This window comes from Jaculus jaculus, chromosome 14, assembly GCF_020740685.1.
Source record: "Jaculus jaculus isolate mJacJac1 chromosome 14, mJacJac1.mat.Y.cur, whole genome shotgun sequence".
Taxonomy (NCBI): Eukaryota; Metazoa; Chordata; class Mammalia; order Rodentia; family Dipodidae; genus Jaculus; species Jaculus jaculus.
The window spans coordinates 58,770,663-58,786,440 of NC_059115.1; the positions used below are offsets into that span (position 1 = coordinate 58,770,663).

Consider the following 15,778-nt stretch of genomic DNA (forward strand, 5'->3'; position numbering starts at 1 on the left):
AGGCGAAAGTTCACTCTGGTATTACTGGTGCTGGTCTCCCTTGAGATGGTTTATTTGTTTTTTTAACAGTCTCCTGAAACCTTAAGTAAACAAATCTAACAGCCAGTGAAAACCGACACACCCAGAAACTCTCAGCGAAACCTTGACTTCATAGTTCACAAGGGACTATCCTAGCCGGTGCACAGGTGGCCTCGCCTGGAGCTAAAGGTCGAGAGAAAACATATTCCCTCACAGCTTCCTTCACAGCTCAAGTGGAAGGCATCACCTCAATAGCCACAAGCCACACCCCTTCTGGCTTCCCTAGGACAGTTTGTTTTTGCTCCTTAATTTGTAGAAATAATTTCATCTATGCTTAAGACTTCCTGAAAACTCAGACGTAACAGGATGCCGGGGGTAAGAGGGTCTTTGGGTTATGGATGGCCAGCAGCTGACTTGTAGCCCTCGGCACGCCCCACGCTCCACTCCACTGACCACAACAAGCCCACCCAGGGTGCCCTGTCCTCAACTGACTTCATGGCAACAAACCAGTCTGGCAGGAGCCAGGCCTGGTGGTACACACCTGTAATGCCAGCTACTAGGGAGGCTGAGGCAGGAGGATTCAAAGTTCCAAGCCTGCCTGGGCAATTTAGCGAGACTCGGTTTCAGAGTAAAAAGTAGGGGTGGGAGAAGGACTGGGGAACTAGCTCCATGATGGGTACAGAGCTTGCTTAGCATGCATGAGGCCCTGGGTTCAATCCCTGTTAACTGCAAAAAGGAGAAAGAAATCAATCCAGCCAAAGACTTCCTCTGAACCTGCTTCTCACAGCATCCTGCATCCTTTCAGAAAGGAAGTCTCTCACTCTAAAGACAGCTCAGGGCTGGGGAGGTGGCTTAGTGGTTAAAGTACTTGTCTGTAAAGCCTAAGGACTCATGCTCGACTCTCCAGGTCCCACGGAAGCCAGACACACAGTGACACAAGGGTGCAAGGTTGCACATGCACACAAGAGGGCACACGCATGGCTGCAGTGGCTAGAGGTCCTGGTGTGGTGGCGCACGCCTTTAATCCCAGCACTTGGGAGGCAGAAGTAGGAGGATCACCGTGAGTTCAAGGTCACCCTGAGACTACATAGTTAATTCCAGGTTAGCCTGGGCCAGAGTGAAACCCTACCTCGAAAAACCAAACCAAAAAAAAAAAAAAAGGCAGTCAGTTGGGCTTGCCTCAATAGTAGTAGTAGTAGTAGTAATAATAATAATAATAATAATAATAATAATAATAATAATAAAGACAGCTCAGTTACACAGTCCCATCATACAGGAAGGCTGGTAAGATGAATAAATTGTCCTTCCTTCTGAAACTGAAACTTCTCTAGTCTCTGTCCTTGTCACACAAGTATGTATTTCACACGTAACTGCAATGCACAGTCAATGAAGTTTGCCATGCTGATGACCATTTAAAAGTTTAAAAGGTTGACAACCACTGCCATTTCCAAAACACCCTTACCAACCCTTGACCCCAAAACAGCTACCAGGGTAATGTTCCCCCCCCCTGAAGTAACAAGCTGAGACATAAAAGGGAAGAGGAAAGGAAGCAGAGGTTGTTTGTATTTTGCAAAGGCCAAGCTCTTTTCTATGTGATTTAAAAAAAAAAAAAATCGGGCTGGAGAGAGGGCTTAGCGGTTAAGAGCTTGCCTGTGAATCCTAATGACCACGGTTCGAGGCTCAACTCCCCAGGACCCACGTTAGCCAGATGCACAAGAGGGCATCTGGAATTTGTTTGCAGTGGCTGGAGGCCCTGGCGTGCCCATTCTCTCTCCTTCTCTGTCTGTCGCTCTCAAATAAATAAATTTTAAAAAATCTTATTTATTTACTATTATTTGAGAAAATGAGGCAGATACAGAATGGGCATACCAGAGTCTCTAGCCACTGCAAATGAACTTCAGATGCATGTGCCACCTTGTGCATCTGGCCTCTTTGTGGGAACTGGGGAATTGAACCTGAGTCCTTTGGCTTTGCAGGTAAGTACCTTCCTTCCTTAACCACTAAGCCATCTCTCCAGCCTGTGTGTGAATTCTTTTACAAGTTATTTCTTTCCAGAGCTATACTCTACCTCTTGAAAACAGTAGTAGTTCCTCACCTCTAATAAAACACTTTCCATTTGCCCTACCTTTTACAATTTTTTGAGTAAAATCCAAAGCAAATACTTATGTAACATACAAAGACAAAGTTTAACAAAGTACCCACAATTTTAGGGCCAGAAGGTGAACATTTTATAAAAACTTGAAAGTGATTTTTTTTTACCTACACTTACCCACTCTTCAACATTGGGGGGCTGCTCATCATAAACGTGTTCCTTGTCCCACAAAATATTGGACTTATCATAATGGTCCATCTTCCTCCGGGTTTTCACAGCAAAAAATATTATCAGAGCAAAAGCCACAATAATCATGAACCCCAAGACAATGGCAATAGCCTAAAAAAAAAAGATTAAAGACATTGACATAATTACTTTAAGTGCTTATTTAATTTCAGTTTACCTTCTATGAGTTAAAACTCTAACCTACCTAAGGGCCTACCAAATACCTGTGGTTTGATGGCCGTAAAACTGAAGCGAACTGTTGTACATGTGTTTTAGCATTAAAAGTAACCCACACCAGCTGGGCGTGGTGGCGCCCGCCTTTAATTCCAGTACTCGGGAGGCAGAGGTAGGAGGATCACCATGAGTTCGAGGCCACACTGAGACTACAGAGTGAATTCCAGGTCAGCCTGGGCTAGAGTGAGACCCTACCTTGAAAAACAAACAAACAAAACAAAACAAAAAAACTAACCCACACCAACTGCACTGAAGCTAGCAAAACATGCCTGTATGCCCATGTACGTGTGCACACGAACGTAAACATATGCACACTATTTGATTCAGCTCTCAGAACATGCTTAAGGCTAGGGGATATCATCACCCCACTCTAGAGCTATAGGAAACTGGTTCAGAAATATGTGTCACGAGCTGGGCGTGGTGGCGCACGCCTTTAATCCCAGCACTCGGGAGGCAGAGGTAGGAGGATTGCCATGAGTTCAAGGTCACCCTGAGATGACAGAGTTAATTCCAGGTCAGCCTGGACCAGAGTGAGACCCTACCTCAAAAAACCAAAAAAAAAAAAAAAAAAAAAAAAAAAGTGTCACTGTTAGACATTCTCTCTTCCCCATAACATGATGGCTAACCCCACAATGCACGACCCACATTCCCCAACGAGGAGGGTCCCTGCGAGGGTGGGTTGGGGAGGGGGGACGGACAACAAGGAGGAGGCTAACGATGATACCAACATGGCTGTATACACACTGTGTACATAACTAATAATATGTGCGTGTGTGTGTGTCAGTGTTCCACCAATTCTCAGTCCTTCCTACCACAGACACAGCTGCGATGGGAGTGACAATTCCACCAACTCGGCATCCTTACTTGCCACAGGCAGGCGGTGAGATAGGAGCAGCAATTCTCCCAACACCGAGTCTTAATTCATGGCCGACATGTCAGAGACAAAAGCACCGTGCTACTAAGTCTGTCTTTACTTACCAGACAGTCTGAGGTAAGGGTACCAATTCCACCAACTCTCAGTCCTTAGCACAGACATGTCGCAGACAGGAGTATAATTCTACCCGCTCTGTCTTCAGTTAGCGCAGACGCAGCCGGTGCAATCGGTGCTCAGTCCCGGGCGCAGACCCGCCCGAGACAAGAGTACTGATCATACCCACTCTCGGCCCTTAGTTGCCACACACTGAAGTAGGAGCATCAACTCTACCAGTTCTCAGTTCCTTCTGTGCCACAGACACGTCTGAACAGTGCCAACAAAGACTCCGAAAACCTACGCCCACAACCCTCAAAATAAAGACAGGCAGTCACTGCGGAAAGTCTAACCCCAAAAGAGTGACTCATGCAGGTAAAGAATGGGGATTCCTGAGTCAGTGTAAGGAGAAGGGGTTTGAATGTAATTAGGATGACTGACTCATGGTTTCTGAAGGCACGTTGAATCACTTGGATAGCTTTCCTTCTTTCTTTTCTTTCTCTTTCCTTTTTTTTTTTCTAAATAGGGTTTCACTCTGGCCCAGGCTGACCTGGAATTCACTATGCAGTTTCAGGGTGGCCTCAAACTCATGGCGATCCTCCTACCTCTGCCTCCTGAGTGCCTGGCACTAACGGTTTTGTTTGTTTGTTTTTGGAGGTAGAGTCTCTAGCTCAGGCTGACCTGGAATTCACTATGTAATCTCAGGATGGCCTGGAACTGTGATGATCCTCCTACCTCTGCCTCCCAAGTGCCGGATTAAAGGCATGCGCCACCATGCCTGGCTAGTTTTTTTTTTTTTTTTTTTGGAGGGGGAATTGTTTTATGAAAGAGAGAGAGAATTGGTACACAGGGTCCTCCAGCCACTGCACCAGAACTCCAGACGCGTGCGCCCCCTTGCGCAGGTGTGACCTTGCGCACTTGCATCACCTTGTGGGGTCTGGAGAGTCCAATAGGGTCATTAGGCTTTGCAGGCAAGCACCTTAACTGCTAAGGCATCTCTCTAGCCCTAACATTTTTGTTAAAACCCAAGATTTTCTGCATGTTAGGCAGCCTTTTTTTTTTAGGATCTTGGTCTAGGTCCAGGCTGACCTGGAATTCATTATGTAGTTTCAGGCTGGTCTAGAACTCACAGCAATCCTCCTACCTCTGTCTATTGAGTACTGAGATTAAAGGTGTGCCCTACCATGCCAGGGAAGGTCAATTTGTTTGTTTTTAAATATTTTATTTTTATTTATTTCTTTGACAGAGAAAGAGGGAGAGAGAGAGAATGGGCACACCAGGGCCTCCAGCCACTGCAAAGGAACTTCAGACGCATGTGCCCCCTTGTGCATCTGGCTGATGTGGGTCCTGGTGAATCAAACCTTGGTCCTTTGGCTTTGCAGGCAAATGCCTTAACCCCTAAGCCATTCCTCCAGCCTGGTCAATTTGTTTTTTGACAATGGCATAAAAAATTTTAATGGAAGATGGCTAAGGTGGTGTATGCTTAGAATCCCAGCACTCACGAAACTAAGTAGGATCACAAGAGGCAAGCCACTGAGGGTTATGCAATGAGACCCTGAGATTCAAAACAGAATTTAATGGAAGAAGTCCTTGCAACGCACTATGCCATGTTTTGGTAAGATAAACAAGCAGCAAAAGAAAACTCAAGACAAATGAGATTCCATAAATACTATGTAATAACACTATCAAAAAAATGAAAAGCGGGGCTGGAGATATGGCTTAGTGGCTAAGGCGCTTGCCTGCAAAGCCAAAGGACCCAGGTTCGATTCCTCCAGGACCCACATCAGCCAGATACACAAGGTGGCACAAGTGTCTGGAGTTCATTTGCAGGGGCTGGAGGCCCTGATGCAGTTATTCTCTCTCTCTCTCCCGATCCCCACCCTCAATGCAAATAAATAGGTTAAAAAATTTTTAAGTGAAAAAAGCTAACCGAGAAATATGTGCAAATTATACATATGTATCTAAATTATATCTATATTATTGTACAGATATATTATACATCTGTATCTAAATTATAAAAACTAGGAAACAGCCCAAGCCTGGTATAACAACATATATCTTTAATCCCAGTACTCCACAGTCTGAGGCAGGAGGATCCCCATGAGTTCAAGGCCAGCCTGGGACTACAAAATGAGTTCTAAGTCAGCCTGGGCCAGACTGAGATCCTTCGTAAAAACAAAAAACAAAACAAAACAAAAAAAAACCCAGTTAATTAAAAAATGAGTAGCTGGGCATGGTAGTATATGCCTTTAATCCTAGCACTTGGGAGGCTGAGGTAAAAGGATTGCTGTGAGATCAAGGCTACCCAGAGACTACATAGTGAATTCCAAGTCAGCCTGGGCTAGAGCGAAACCCTACCTCGAATAAACACACTGTACACACACACACATACAAAAGAGTAAAAGGGGGCTGGAGAAATTGCTTAGTGGTTAAGGCACTTGCCTGCAAAGCCTAAGGACACAGATCCAATTCTTCAATACTCACGTAAGCCAGATACACATGGTAGCACATATGTCTGGAGTTCGTTTGCAGTGGATAGAAGCCCTGGTGTGCCCATTCTCTCTCAAATATATATATATATATATATATATATATATATATATATATATATATATATATATATATATAAAAAGGTCTCACTCTATCCCAGGCTGACCTGGAATTCTCAGTAGTCTCTGGGTGGCCTTAACTCATGGTGATCCTCCTACCTCTGCCTCCTAAGTGCTGGTATTAAAGGCATGCACCACCACACCAGGCTTAAAATAAAATATTGAAAAAAAAAAAAAGAGCAAAGGGGGACTGGAGAGATGGCTTAGCAGTTCGCTCACCTGTGAAGCCTAAGGACCCCAGTTCGAGGCTCAATTCCTAAGGACCCACGTGAGCCAGATGTACAAGGTGGTGCATGCATCTGGAGTTCGTTTGAAGTGGCCGGAGGGCCTGGTGTGCTCATTCTCTATCTATCTGCCTCTTTCTCTGTCTGTCACTCTCAAATAAAATTTTTTTACAAGAAACAAGTAAAGGCTAGAGAGAGCACAGGGCGCAGTGGGTAAAGTGCGGCCCGAGAACTTCAGTTCAGATCCCCAGGATCCTTCAGCCTTCAGTGAGACGGGAGAATCCCAAACTCAAGGGCCAGCCAGCCTGGAACATGCAGGGGAACAAGAGACCAAACCAGGCGTGGTGGTGCACGTCTTTTCTTTAATCCCAGCACTCGGGAGGCAGAGGTACGAAGATCACTCTGAGTTCAAGACTACATAGTGAACTCCAGGTCAGCCTGGGCTGGAGTGAGACCCTACCTTGAAAAACCAAAAAAGAAAGAAAGGGAGGGAGGGAGGGAGGGAGGGAGGGAGGGAGGAAAGGAAGGAAGGAAGGAAGGAAGAAAGGAAGGAAAGGAAGGAAAGGAAGGAAAGGAAGGAAGGAAGGAAGGAAGGAAGTCTAATCTCTACTATGGTGCAAGGGGAGGCAGTTGTCCTCCAACCTCCACACATGCAGCACCACATGCACGTCCAGACCCACACTCATGAACACACACAAAGATTATAAAGACAGAAAAGGAACTGGAGACATGGCTTAGCGGTTAAGGTGCTTGCCTGCGAAGACTAAGGCCCCAGGTTTGATTCCCCAGTACCCACATAAACCAGATGCACAAGGTGGTGCATGTGTCTGGATTTTGTTTGCAGGGGCTACAGGCCCTGACATGCCCATTATCAATCTCTCTCTATATATAGATATAGATACAGATATAGATCTGTCTGTCTCTCACTCTCTCAAATAAGTAAATAAAATTATTTAAAAAATTTTAAAAAGCTGGGCATGGTTGCACACACCTTTCATCCCAGCATTAAGGAGGCAGAGGTAGGAGGACTGCCGTGAGTACGAGGCCACCCTGAGACTCCACAGTGAATTCCAGGTCAGCCTGGGCTAGGGTGAGACCCTACCTCGAAAAACTGAAAAAAAAAAAAAAATTAAAAAAAAGAGAGAAAAGGCTGGGCATGGTGGCATACACCTTTAATCACAGCACTTGGGAGGATGAGGTAGGAGAATCACCGTGAGTTCGAGGCCACCCTGAAACTACATAGTGACTTCCAGGCCAGCCTAAACTACAGTGAGAACCTACCTAGAAAAACAAACAACAACAGGGAAAAAAAAATAAAAACAGTAATAATAAAAAAATCCCACAAGTACCATTCACAGCCATTGGCATGGCTAGAATCACAAGCATTGATAAGGAAGTAGAAAAATTAGAAGCTTCATACATTTCTGGAGAGACTAAAAAGGCTGAACCTCTTTGAAAACACTGGCAGTTCCTCAAAAGGCTGGAGTCATCATAAGACTCACCAATTCTATCCCAGGTATATACCCAGCTCAAGAGATATAAAAAGTCACACACACAAGGGCTGGAGAGATGGCTCAGCAGTTAAGGCGCTTGTCTCCAAAGCCAAAAGACCCAGGTTTTCTATTTCCCAGTACCCATGTAAAGCCAGACACACCAAGGTGGCACATGTATCTGAAGTCTGTCTGCAATGGCTATAGGCCCTGGCACACCCATTCTCTCTCTCTCTGCCTCTGCCTCTTTCTCTCTCTCAACATAGTAATATGTGTGTGTGTGTGTATCCGGCTCCCAGTTTTTCAAGGCAGGGTTTCACTCTAGGCCAGGCTGACCTGGAATTCCCTATGTAGTCTCAAGGTGGCCTCAAGCTCAAGGCGATCCTTTTCCCTCTGCCTCCCGAGTGCTGGGATTAAAGGCATGCGCCACCACGCTTGGTACATCAATCTATTTTTTGAAATATTTTTTGTTCATCTTTATTTATTTATTTGAGAGGGAGAGAGACAGAGAGAGAATGGGCGCGCCAGGGCTTCCAGCCACTGCAAACGAACTCCAGATGCGTGTGCCCCCTTGTGCATCTGGCTAACGTGGGTCCTGGGGAATCGAGCCTCAAACCAGGGTCCTTAGGCTTCACAGGCAAGCGGTTCACTGCTAAGCCATCTCTCCAGGCGGTCAATATTTTTTAAGTGTTCTCAGAGTGACTTTCTGCCAACAGCCTCTGACCTTAAGGGAGGAGGGGAAACAATCAAAAAGCTGCTCATACCTCCTGGGGATCCACCACACAGTAGTGATATAAATACTGATCCACGTAGAGTCCAGTCCCTGCCGGAGTATAGAACTGGTTGCAGAGGGCATATATCTGTGAACCATAAATAGATCCAGAAGTCTGGGAAGTCGGGTTGACTCCCATGATGTACACGATCGTGGCAATAAACACCATGATGCCCAGGACCGCGCTGACTATTATCACAGTCAGGTAGTATCTTCTTGTCCTTGACATTCCCGATCTTACGACGCTGGTGACAAATATCACCAAGGAGGCGATGAAACAGAAGGCGGCCATGGCCAACATGAACCCTTTTGCTGCCCTGGGATCTGTATAACCGCCATAGCCGTAGCCGTAGCCGTAGCCGAAGCCGTAGCTGCTCCCATAGCCGCCATAGCTACTTCCTCCCATAGGGTAGCCGCCGCCAAAGATGCCCGTTCCCCCGTAGCCTCTGTCCCAGGCCAGCGTGGAAGCAACGCAGGCAAAAATGGCAATGCACATCACGATGATGAGCATGGACAGGATGCGGATCACTCCCGGCGGTGACGTCCATTTGTAGAAGCGGAGGATTTCGTCCTCCGGGTAATAAGAGTAGGCCGGCTGGGACAGCATCGGTCGAACGTGCATTTCTCCACCATATATGTCATTGCTGGGCGCGTAGTGATTGGGTTTGCTGGAATGCACACGAAACCCTTGTTATAATCTGCTCGGGATAACTGGGATTAGACAATGGTACATGAAACTACGATGACTGTCCCAGGGGATATAGTAAAAGGGACCCGTGGCAGCAGGATCACCACCTGAAAGGCTATTAAGAGATGATTCCTGGGCCAGGCGTGGTGGTACACGTCTTTAATCCCACCACTTGGGAGGCAGAGGTAGGAGGATGGCAGTGAGTTTTTTTGAGGCTACCGTGAGACTATATAGTAAATTCCAGGTCATCTTGGGCTAGAATGTGACCCTATCTTAAAAAATAAATAAATAAATAAATATAGGGCTGGAAGGATGGCTTAGGTGTTAAGGCATTTTCCTGTAAAGCCAAAGGCCCCAGGTTTGATTCCCCAGGGACCCACGTGAGCCAGATGCACAAGGTGGCACATGCATCTGGAGTTTGTTTACAGGGGCTAGAGACCCTGGCACACCCATTCTCGCTCGCACGCTTGCTTGCTCTCTCTTTCAAATAAATAGATAAATAAATAAATAAAAATAAAAATACTTAAAAAGTAAAATACAATAAAAATAAAAACAGGTGATTCTGGCTCCCAGCCCCAGCGTTACCAATTCTGAAATGGAACCAGTATGTGGTAAAGCAAAACTGTGGCCCATGCAGCTGCTAAGGATCTTAGAAGCACACTTGAAAATGACTGCCCCAGTGCTCTATAGAGCAAAGGTTCTCCAAGTTTGCTCCTCACAAGGATCATCTGGAAAAGTGTCAAGTTCTCGGGTGGTGGGGCCTAGCCAGTGCAAGGCTCCGGGTTCCATTACCAGCTCTGGAGGAGGAGACCCTCATGGGGCACTGCCCGTCAGTGAGATCACAGTCGGCCTGGGCGGGACCCAGACTGGGTTTGCAGAAACGGTATCAACCTTTCTGCCTGTGCAGCGCAAGGCAGTGTATGCAGATTCACCGTCTGCCCTGGCCTACATGGGCACTCGTAGCAATACGCTTCCACTGCTTCCAAGGGCACTTGTTCTTTCACTGCAGCTGGTTGCTGGAGTTACCAAGCTTACTTGTGCTGGGTACTGTACTGGGCAATGGAGATATGGATATTTAAAAAAGAAAAGAAGAAGCCGGGCATGGTGGCACATGCCTTTAATCCCAGCACTCGGGAGGCAGAGGTAGGAGGATCGTCACGAGTTCGAGGCCACCCTGAGACTACAGACTGAATTCCAGGTCAGCTTGGGCTAGAGTGACTTTTTTTGAAAAACCAAAATAAATAAATAAATAAATAAACTTCAGGGGATATAGCTCAGCTCAATGGAAGAGTTTTTGCCTAGCATGCACACAGCCATGTGTTCAATCCTTAGTATTACCAAAAAATAAAAAAAATATGTATATACATATTTTTTTTCTTACAGCTAAAAATATTAAGCAAATTATTATATAATATAGCTAATTGTGTCTAACTGGCAAAAACCAACTGCACAATGAAAGCCCATCAACATATACCTAACTGGATCTTTATTCTTCCTTACAAAAAATACTTTGTACTTCAGTTTTCATTGGTGTTGTTGCTGCTGCTGCTGCTGCTTTTGTTTTTTCAAGGTAGGGTCTCACTCTAGGCCAGGCTGACCTGGTATTCACTATGTAGTCTCGGGGTGACCTCGAACTCACCGTGATCCTCCTATCTCTGCCTCCCGAGTGCTGAGATTAAAGCCATGCATCACTATGCATGGCTAGAAATGTAATTACAAGTTGACTGCCTGTGTCAGACCCACTGAAGTGTGCCATAACTGAATCTAAGAAGTCTGGGCCCTAGGGATGGAAAATTCCCTGGTCCCCTTGGCTTCTGCCTTTCTTTCTGCAGACCACCTTCCTCTGCCCCAACCTACACCTCAGTATCTGCAGCTGCTGCTGATCACAAGATGTCAAAGCAATTATCTGTGAGTGAGAAAGGGAAGAAAAAGGACACGGGGAAACTAAAGAGACGGAGCACTGGTTGGCTGGTTTTGAAAATGTCAAGAAGAGAATTCCACTGGGGTTGTTTCTGCGTGGGTGTGCTGAGCAGTATAGCTCTCAGCGGCCCTGGATGCGTCCGCTGGTACAGCCCGGCACTTATTTCTCTGGGGTGCAGACCCCCAAGCAGGATTTCTGAGTCACTGGAAATTCACGTACCTTTAGCTCCACTGGACCATGCCACGGTGTTTTCTAAGGTGGATGTACCAGTGAGACTCCCTTCAATGATGTGAAAGTTCACACCGATCGATGCTTACGATAACCCCAAAGTGGAAAGAGTCCAAATGTCCACCCACAGTGGAATGAGAAACTGTGACACATCCGAGACACGGAAATGGCACAGAGCTGTGCGGCGTGGGCAGCCCGGGCGACGTGGCTGTTGCCCTGAGCACTCGGACTGCTGCTGGCCTAAGCGGCTACTGAGCACGGCGTGGAGTGCATTTCAAACACACAATAGGGGGAGAGCATGAATCGTTCTTGTTCTCTGAGACAAAGTCTCACTCTGCGGCCCGCTCGGGAGCTACGTAGCCCAGGCTGGTGAGAACACAGGCAATCTTCCCGAGTGCTGCGTGTAAAGGGACGTGCCACCATGCCCGGCTATGAATAATTTGGGGGAAGAGGAGGCAAACTTTCTTTTAAAAGCAGGGTCTCATTCTAGTCCACGTTGACCTTGAACTTATAGAAATCCTCCTATCTAAGCTTCTCTTGTGCTAAAAAGGTGTGAGCCACCATCCCCTGCTATGAATCCCCCCCATCCTGACGACACTACAGAGGCAGGATCTCGCTCTAGCTCAAGGTAAGCGGGAATTCACTCTGTAGCCTCTGAGGCTGGTGATCCTTCTACCTCTGCTTCCCAAGTGCTGCGATCAAAGGTATATTACCAGCAATCCCAGCCTGGATCATTTTTTTTCTCAATTTTTATTAACATTTTTCATGATTATAAAAAGTATCCCATGGTAATACCCTCCCTCGCTCCACCCACTTTCCCCTTTGAAACTCCATTCTCCATCATATCCCTGGATTTTTTTTTTTTTTTTTGGTTTTCCAAGGTAGGGTCTCGCTGTATCCCAGGCTGACCTGGAATTCACTATGGAGTCTCAGGGTGGCCTTGAACTCATGGCGATCCTCCTACCTCTGCCTCCCGAGTGCTGGGATTAAAGCCGTGTGCCACCACACGTGGCTTGGATAATTTTTTTAATATCAGTAGTTGAAACATTTAGATATGCTGGCCAAGTTGAATATGTTAAAATTATTATTTTTTTCTCTCTTGGCTAGCTCCTGAACTTCAAGGCTTCAAAGGTAAGCTTCCCACGCTGCCGAGATAAGGGGGAGACACCCACCTTACTCCTACGGGGGCTCTCTACCCCCACCTGTCCCTCACATGGCAGGAGCTCCCTATACTTTCTTCTCTTTCCTTCTCTTAATCTAATAAAGTCTCCCTTAATCTTAAAAAAAAAAAATTAATCTTTTTTAGCTGGGCGTGGTGGCGCATGCTTTTAATCCCAGCACAAGGGAGGCAGAGTAGGAGGATCACTATGAGTTCCAGGCCATCCTGAGACTCCAGAGTGAAACCCTACCTCAAAAAAAAAAAAAAAAAAAAAAAAATCTTTTAATTTATTGTGGTTGCAAGAAAATGCATAATTATATGTACAAGTTTTGTGTTTCTTTTTTTATTGTTGTTTGTTTGTTTGTTTTTGTTTTATCAGGGTAGGGTTTTGCTGTAGCCCAGGCTGCCCTGGATTTCAGTCTGTAGACTCAGGGTGGCCTCAAACTCATGGCGATCCTCCTACCTCTGCCTCGCGAGTGCTGGGATTAAAGGCATGTGCCGCCACGCCCAGCTTGGTTGTCTTTTTTAAGATATATTTTTATTTTTATTTATTTATTTGACAGAGAGAAAGAGGGAGTGAGAGAGAATAGGCATGCCAAGGGCTTCCAGCCACTGCAAACAAACTCCAGATGCATGCACCACCTTGTGCATATGGCTTACATGGGTCCTGGGGAGTTGAACCTGGGTCCTTTGGATTCATCAGCAAGTAAGTGCCTTAACCTCTAAGCCATCTCTCCAGCCCTGATGTGGTCTTTTTATGTATAGTGCAAGGAATTGAAGCCAGGACATATTCCATCACTGAGCTACATCCCCCAGCCAATTGCACTGTATTTCTATGATGCTATTATGACACGCAAAAAAAGATGAACTATAAATACATTCAGGTAACATGGATAAATCTCATAACACTGAATTTAACAAGAGAAAAGAATATATACAATGCCATGATATTCATGTAACATTTAAATACAAGTAAAATTAAACTGAATTCTTTGGGATGTATAAGAGAGTCACATGATGAAGAAAGGCCAGTGACCAGGAGAAACCTCTAGAAACTGTGCTTCTTGTCACAGGTGCTGACTGTGTGGATGTTTGTTCTGCCTTTCTCATCTCACCACAGGTTTTATAGGCCATGCTTTACCACTATTTACTACATCAACACAAAATAAATATCAGGTTAATGGTGAACTACTCAAGTTACCAAATTCTCTAGCATATGTTAAGGACCACATTGTCATAAACAACTGTGACTCTACCATGTTCCATATTAATAGAGGCCACATAACTGGGTCACAACCCACTCCTGACATTGTGAAATATATTTTTGGGTTTGGCTCCTGTTTCCTGGCATACAATGGCTAAAATCCTTAGAGTTTTCTTTTGTAGGCTCATGAGATGACTAATGATCGGCAGCCCCTAAAAAACTAACTTCAGAAAGGGGCTGGTACCTGTCATGGCGGTGCACGCTTTAATCCCAGCACTCAGGAGGCAGAGGTAGGAGGATCACCTTTGTTTGAGGCCAGCCTGGGACTACAATGAGTTCCAGGTCAGCCTAGGCTAGAGTAAGACCCTACCTCGAAAACAAACAAACAAACTAAAACCTAAAATAAATTTACCATTTAAGGGCTGGAGAGGTGGCTCAGCAGTTATGCCACTTGCTTGCAAAGCCTAAGGATGCAAGTTCAATTCCCCAGTACTCATGTAAGCCAGATGAACAAAGTGGCACATGCATCTGGAGGTTGTCTGCAGTGACAGGAGGCCCGGGCACATATGAATATATTCTCTCTCCCATCTATCTCTCTATCTGTACCTCTCTACTTCTAAATAAAAATAAAATATGAAGAAGGAGAGATGCCTTACCAGTTAAGGCATTTGCCTGCAAAGCCAAAGGATCCCAGTTTAATTCTCCAGGACCCATGTAAGCTAGATGCACAAGGGGGTGCATGCATTTGGAGTTCATTTGCAGCGGCTGGATGTCCTGGCGTGCCCATTCTTTCCCTCTCTCTCTCTCTCTCTCTCTCTCAAATAAATAAATCAATTAATTATTTTTTTTAAAAAAGAAACTCTGAGCCGGGCATGGTGGAGCACACCTTTAATCCCAGCACTTGGGAGGCAGAGATAGGAGGAATGCCATGAGTTTGAAGCCACCTTGAATTCCATACATAGTGAATTCCGGGTCAGCCTGAGCTACAGTGAGAACCTACCTTAAAAAAACAAAACAAACAAACAAACAAAAAAAAAACAAGACAAGACAAAAAAAGGAGCTGGAAAGATGGTTTAGAAAGTTAGGCACTTGCCTGCAAAGCCTAAGACCCAGATTCGATTCCCTAGTACCCATGTAAGACAGATGCACAAGGTGGCCCATGTGTCCTCTGACCTCTGCCTCCTAAGTGTTGGGATTAAAGGTGTGTGCCACCACACCTGGTTTATGCTCAACTTTTTATGTCTGGCTTTACATGAACACTGAGGAACTGAACCTGGGCTAGCAGGCTTTGCAAGGGAGCACCTTTAACTGATCAGCCAGCCATCTCTCCACCCCTTTTTAGTTTAGGGATGTGTGTGTGTGTATTCTAATTTATTGGTGGTAAAGGAAAATGGGTGAACCAGGGACTCTTGCTGCTGCAAACAATTTCCAAACACATGTGCCATGTTGTGAATCTGGCTTCCTATAGGTCCTGAGGAATTAAACCAGGGCCAGCAGACTGTTAAGCACCTCTAACCACTGAATCCCTCTATTTGTTTATTATTTATTTTGAGGCAGGTTCTCACTCTAGCCTGGGTTGACCTGGAACTCATTCTGTAGCCAGTTCCTACTTCAGTCTCCCATGTTCTAGGATTAAAGGCATGAACCACCATGCCTAGATAAACTACTGAATTTTTGCTTCCCCGCTCCCCCAACATAGGGTATCACTCTAGCCAAGGCTGACCTGGAGATAAAATAGATTCTCTGTGTGTGTGTGTGTGTGTGTGCGTGCGTGTGTGTGTGTGCGTGCGTGCGTGTGTGTGTGCGTGTGTGTGTGTGTGTATGTATTTTTCAAGGTAGGGACTCAAGGCAATCCTCCTACCTCTGCCTCCTGAGTGCTGGGATTAGAGACATGCACCACTACCCCCAGCTTGACATAATGTTTAAAAAAAACAAATATTCTGGGGG

At 45.7% G+C, this 15,778-nt stretch overlaps 1 protein-coding gene across 3 annotated transcripts in view; it reads right to left on the reverse strand.

Moving 5' to 3' along the window:
• The window catches only part of Ocln (occludin), a 59,318-nt gene that overhangs the window by 28,617 nt on the left and 14,923 nt on the right, over positions 1-15,778 (reverse strand). For all 3 annotated transcript variants that reach the window (XM_045134052.1, XM_045134051.1, XM_004651402.2), the window contains exons 3-4: positions 8,624-9,299; positions 2,288-2,449 (exon numbers count right to left, since the gene is read on the reverse strand). In XM_045134052.1, coding sequence (XP_044989987.1) covers positions 2,288-2,449; positions 8,624-9,299 — 838 coding nt within the window. The remainder of the gene's footprint in view (positions 1-2,287; positions 2,450-8,623; positions 9,300-15,778) is intronic.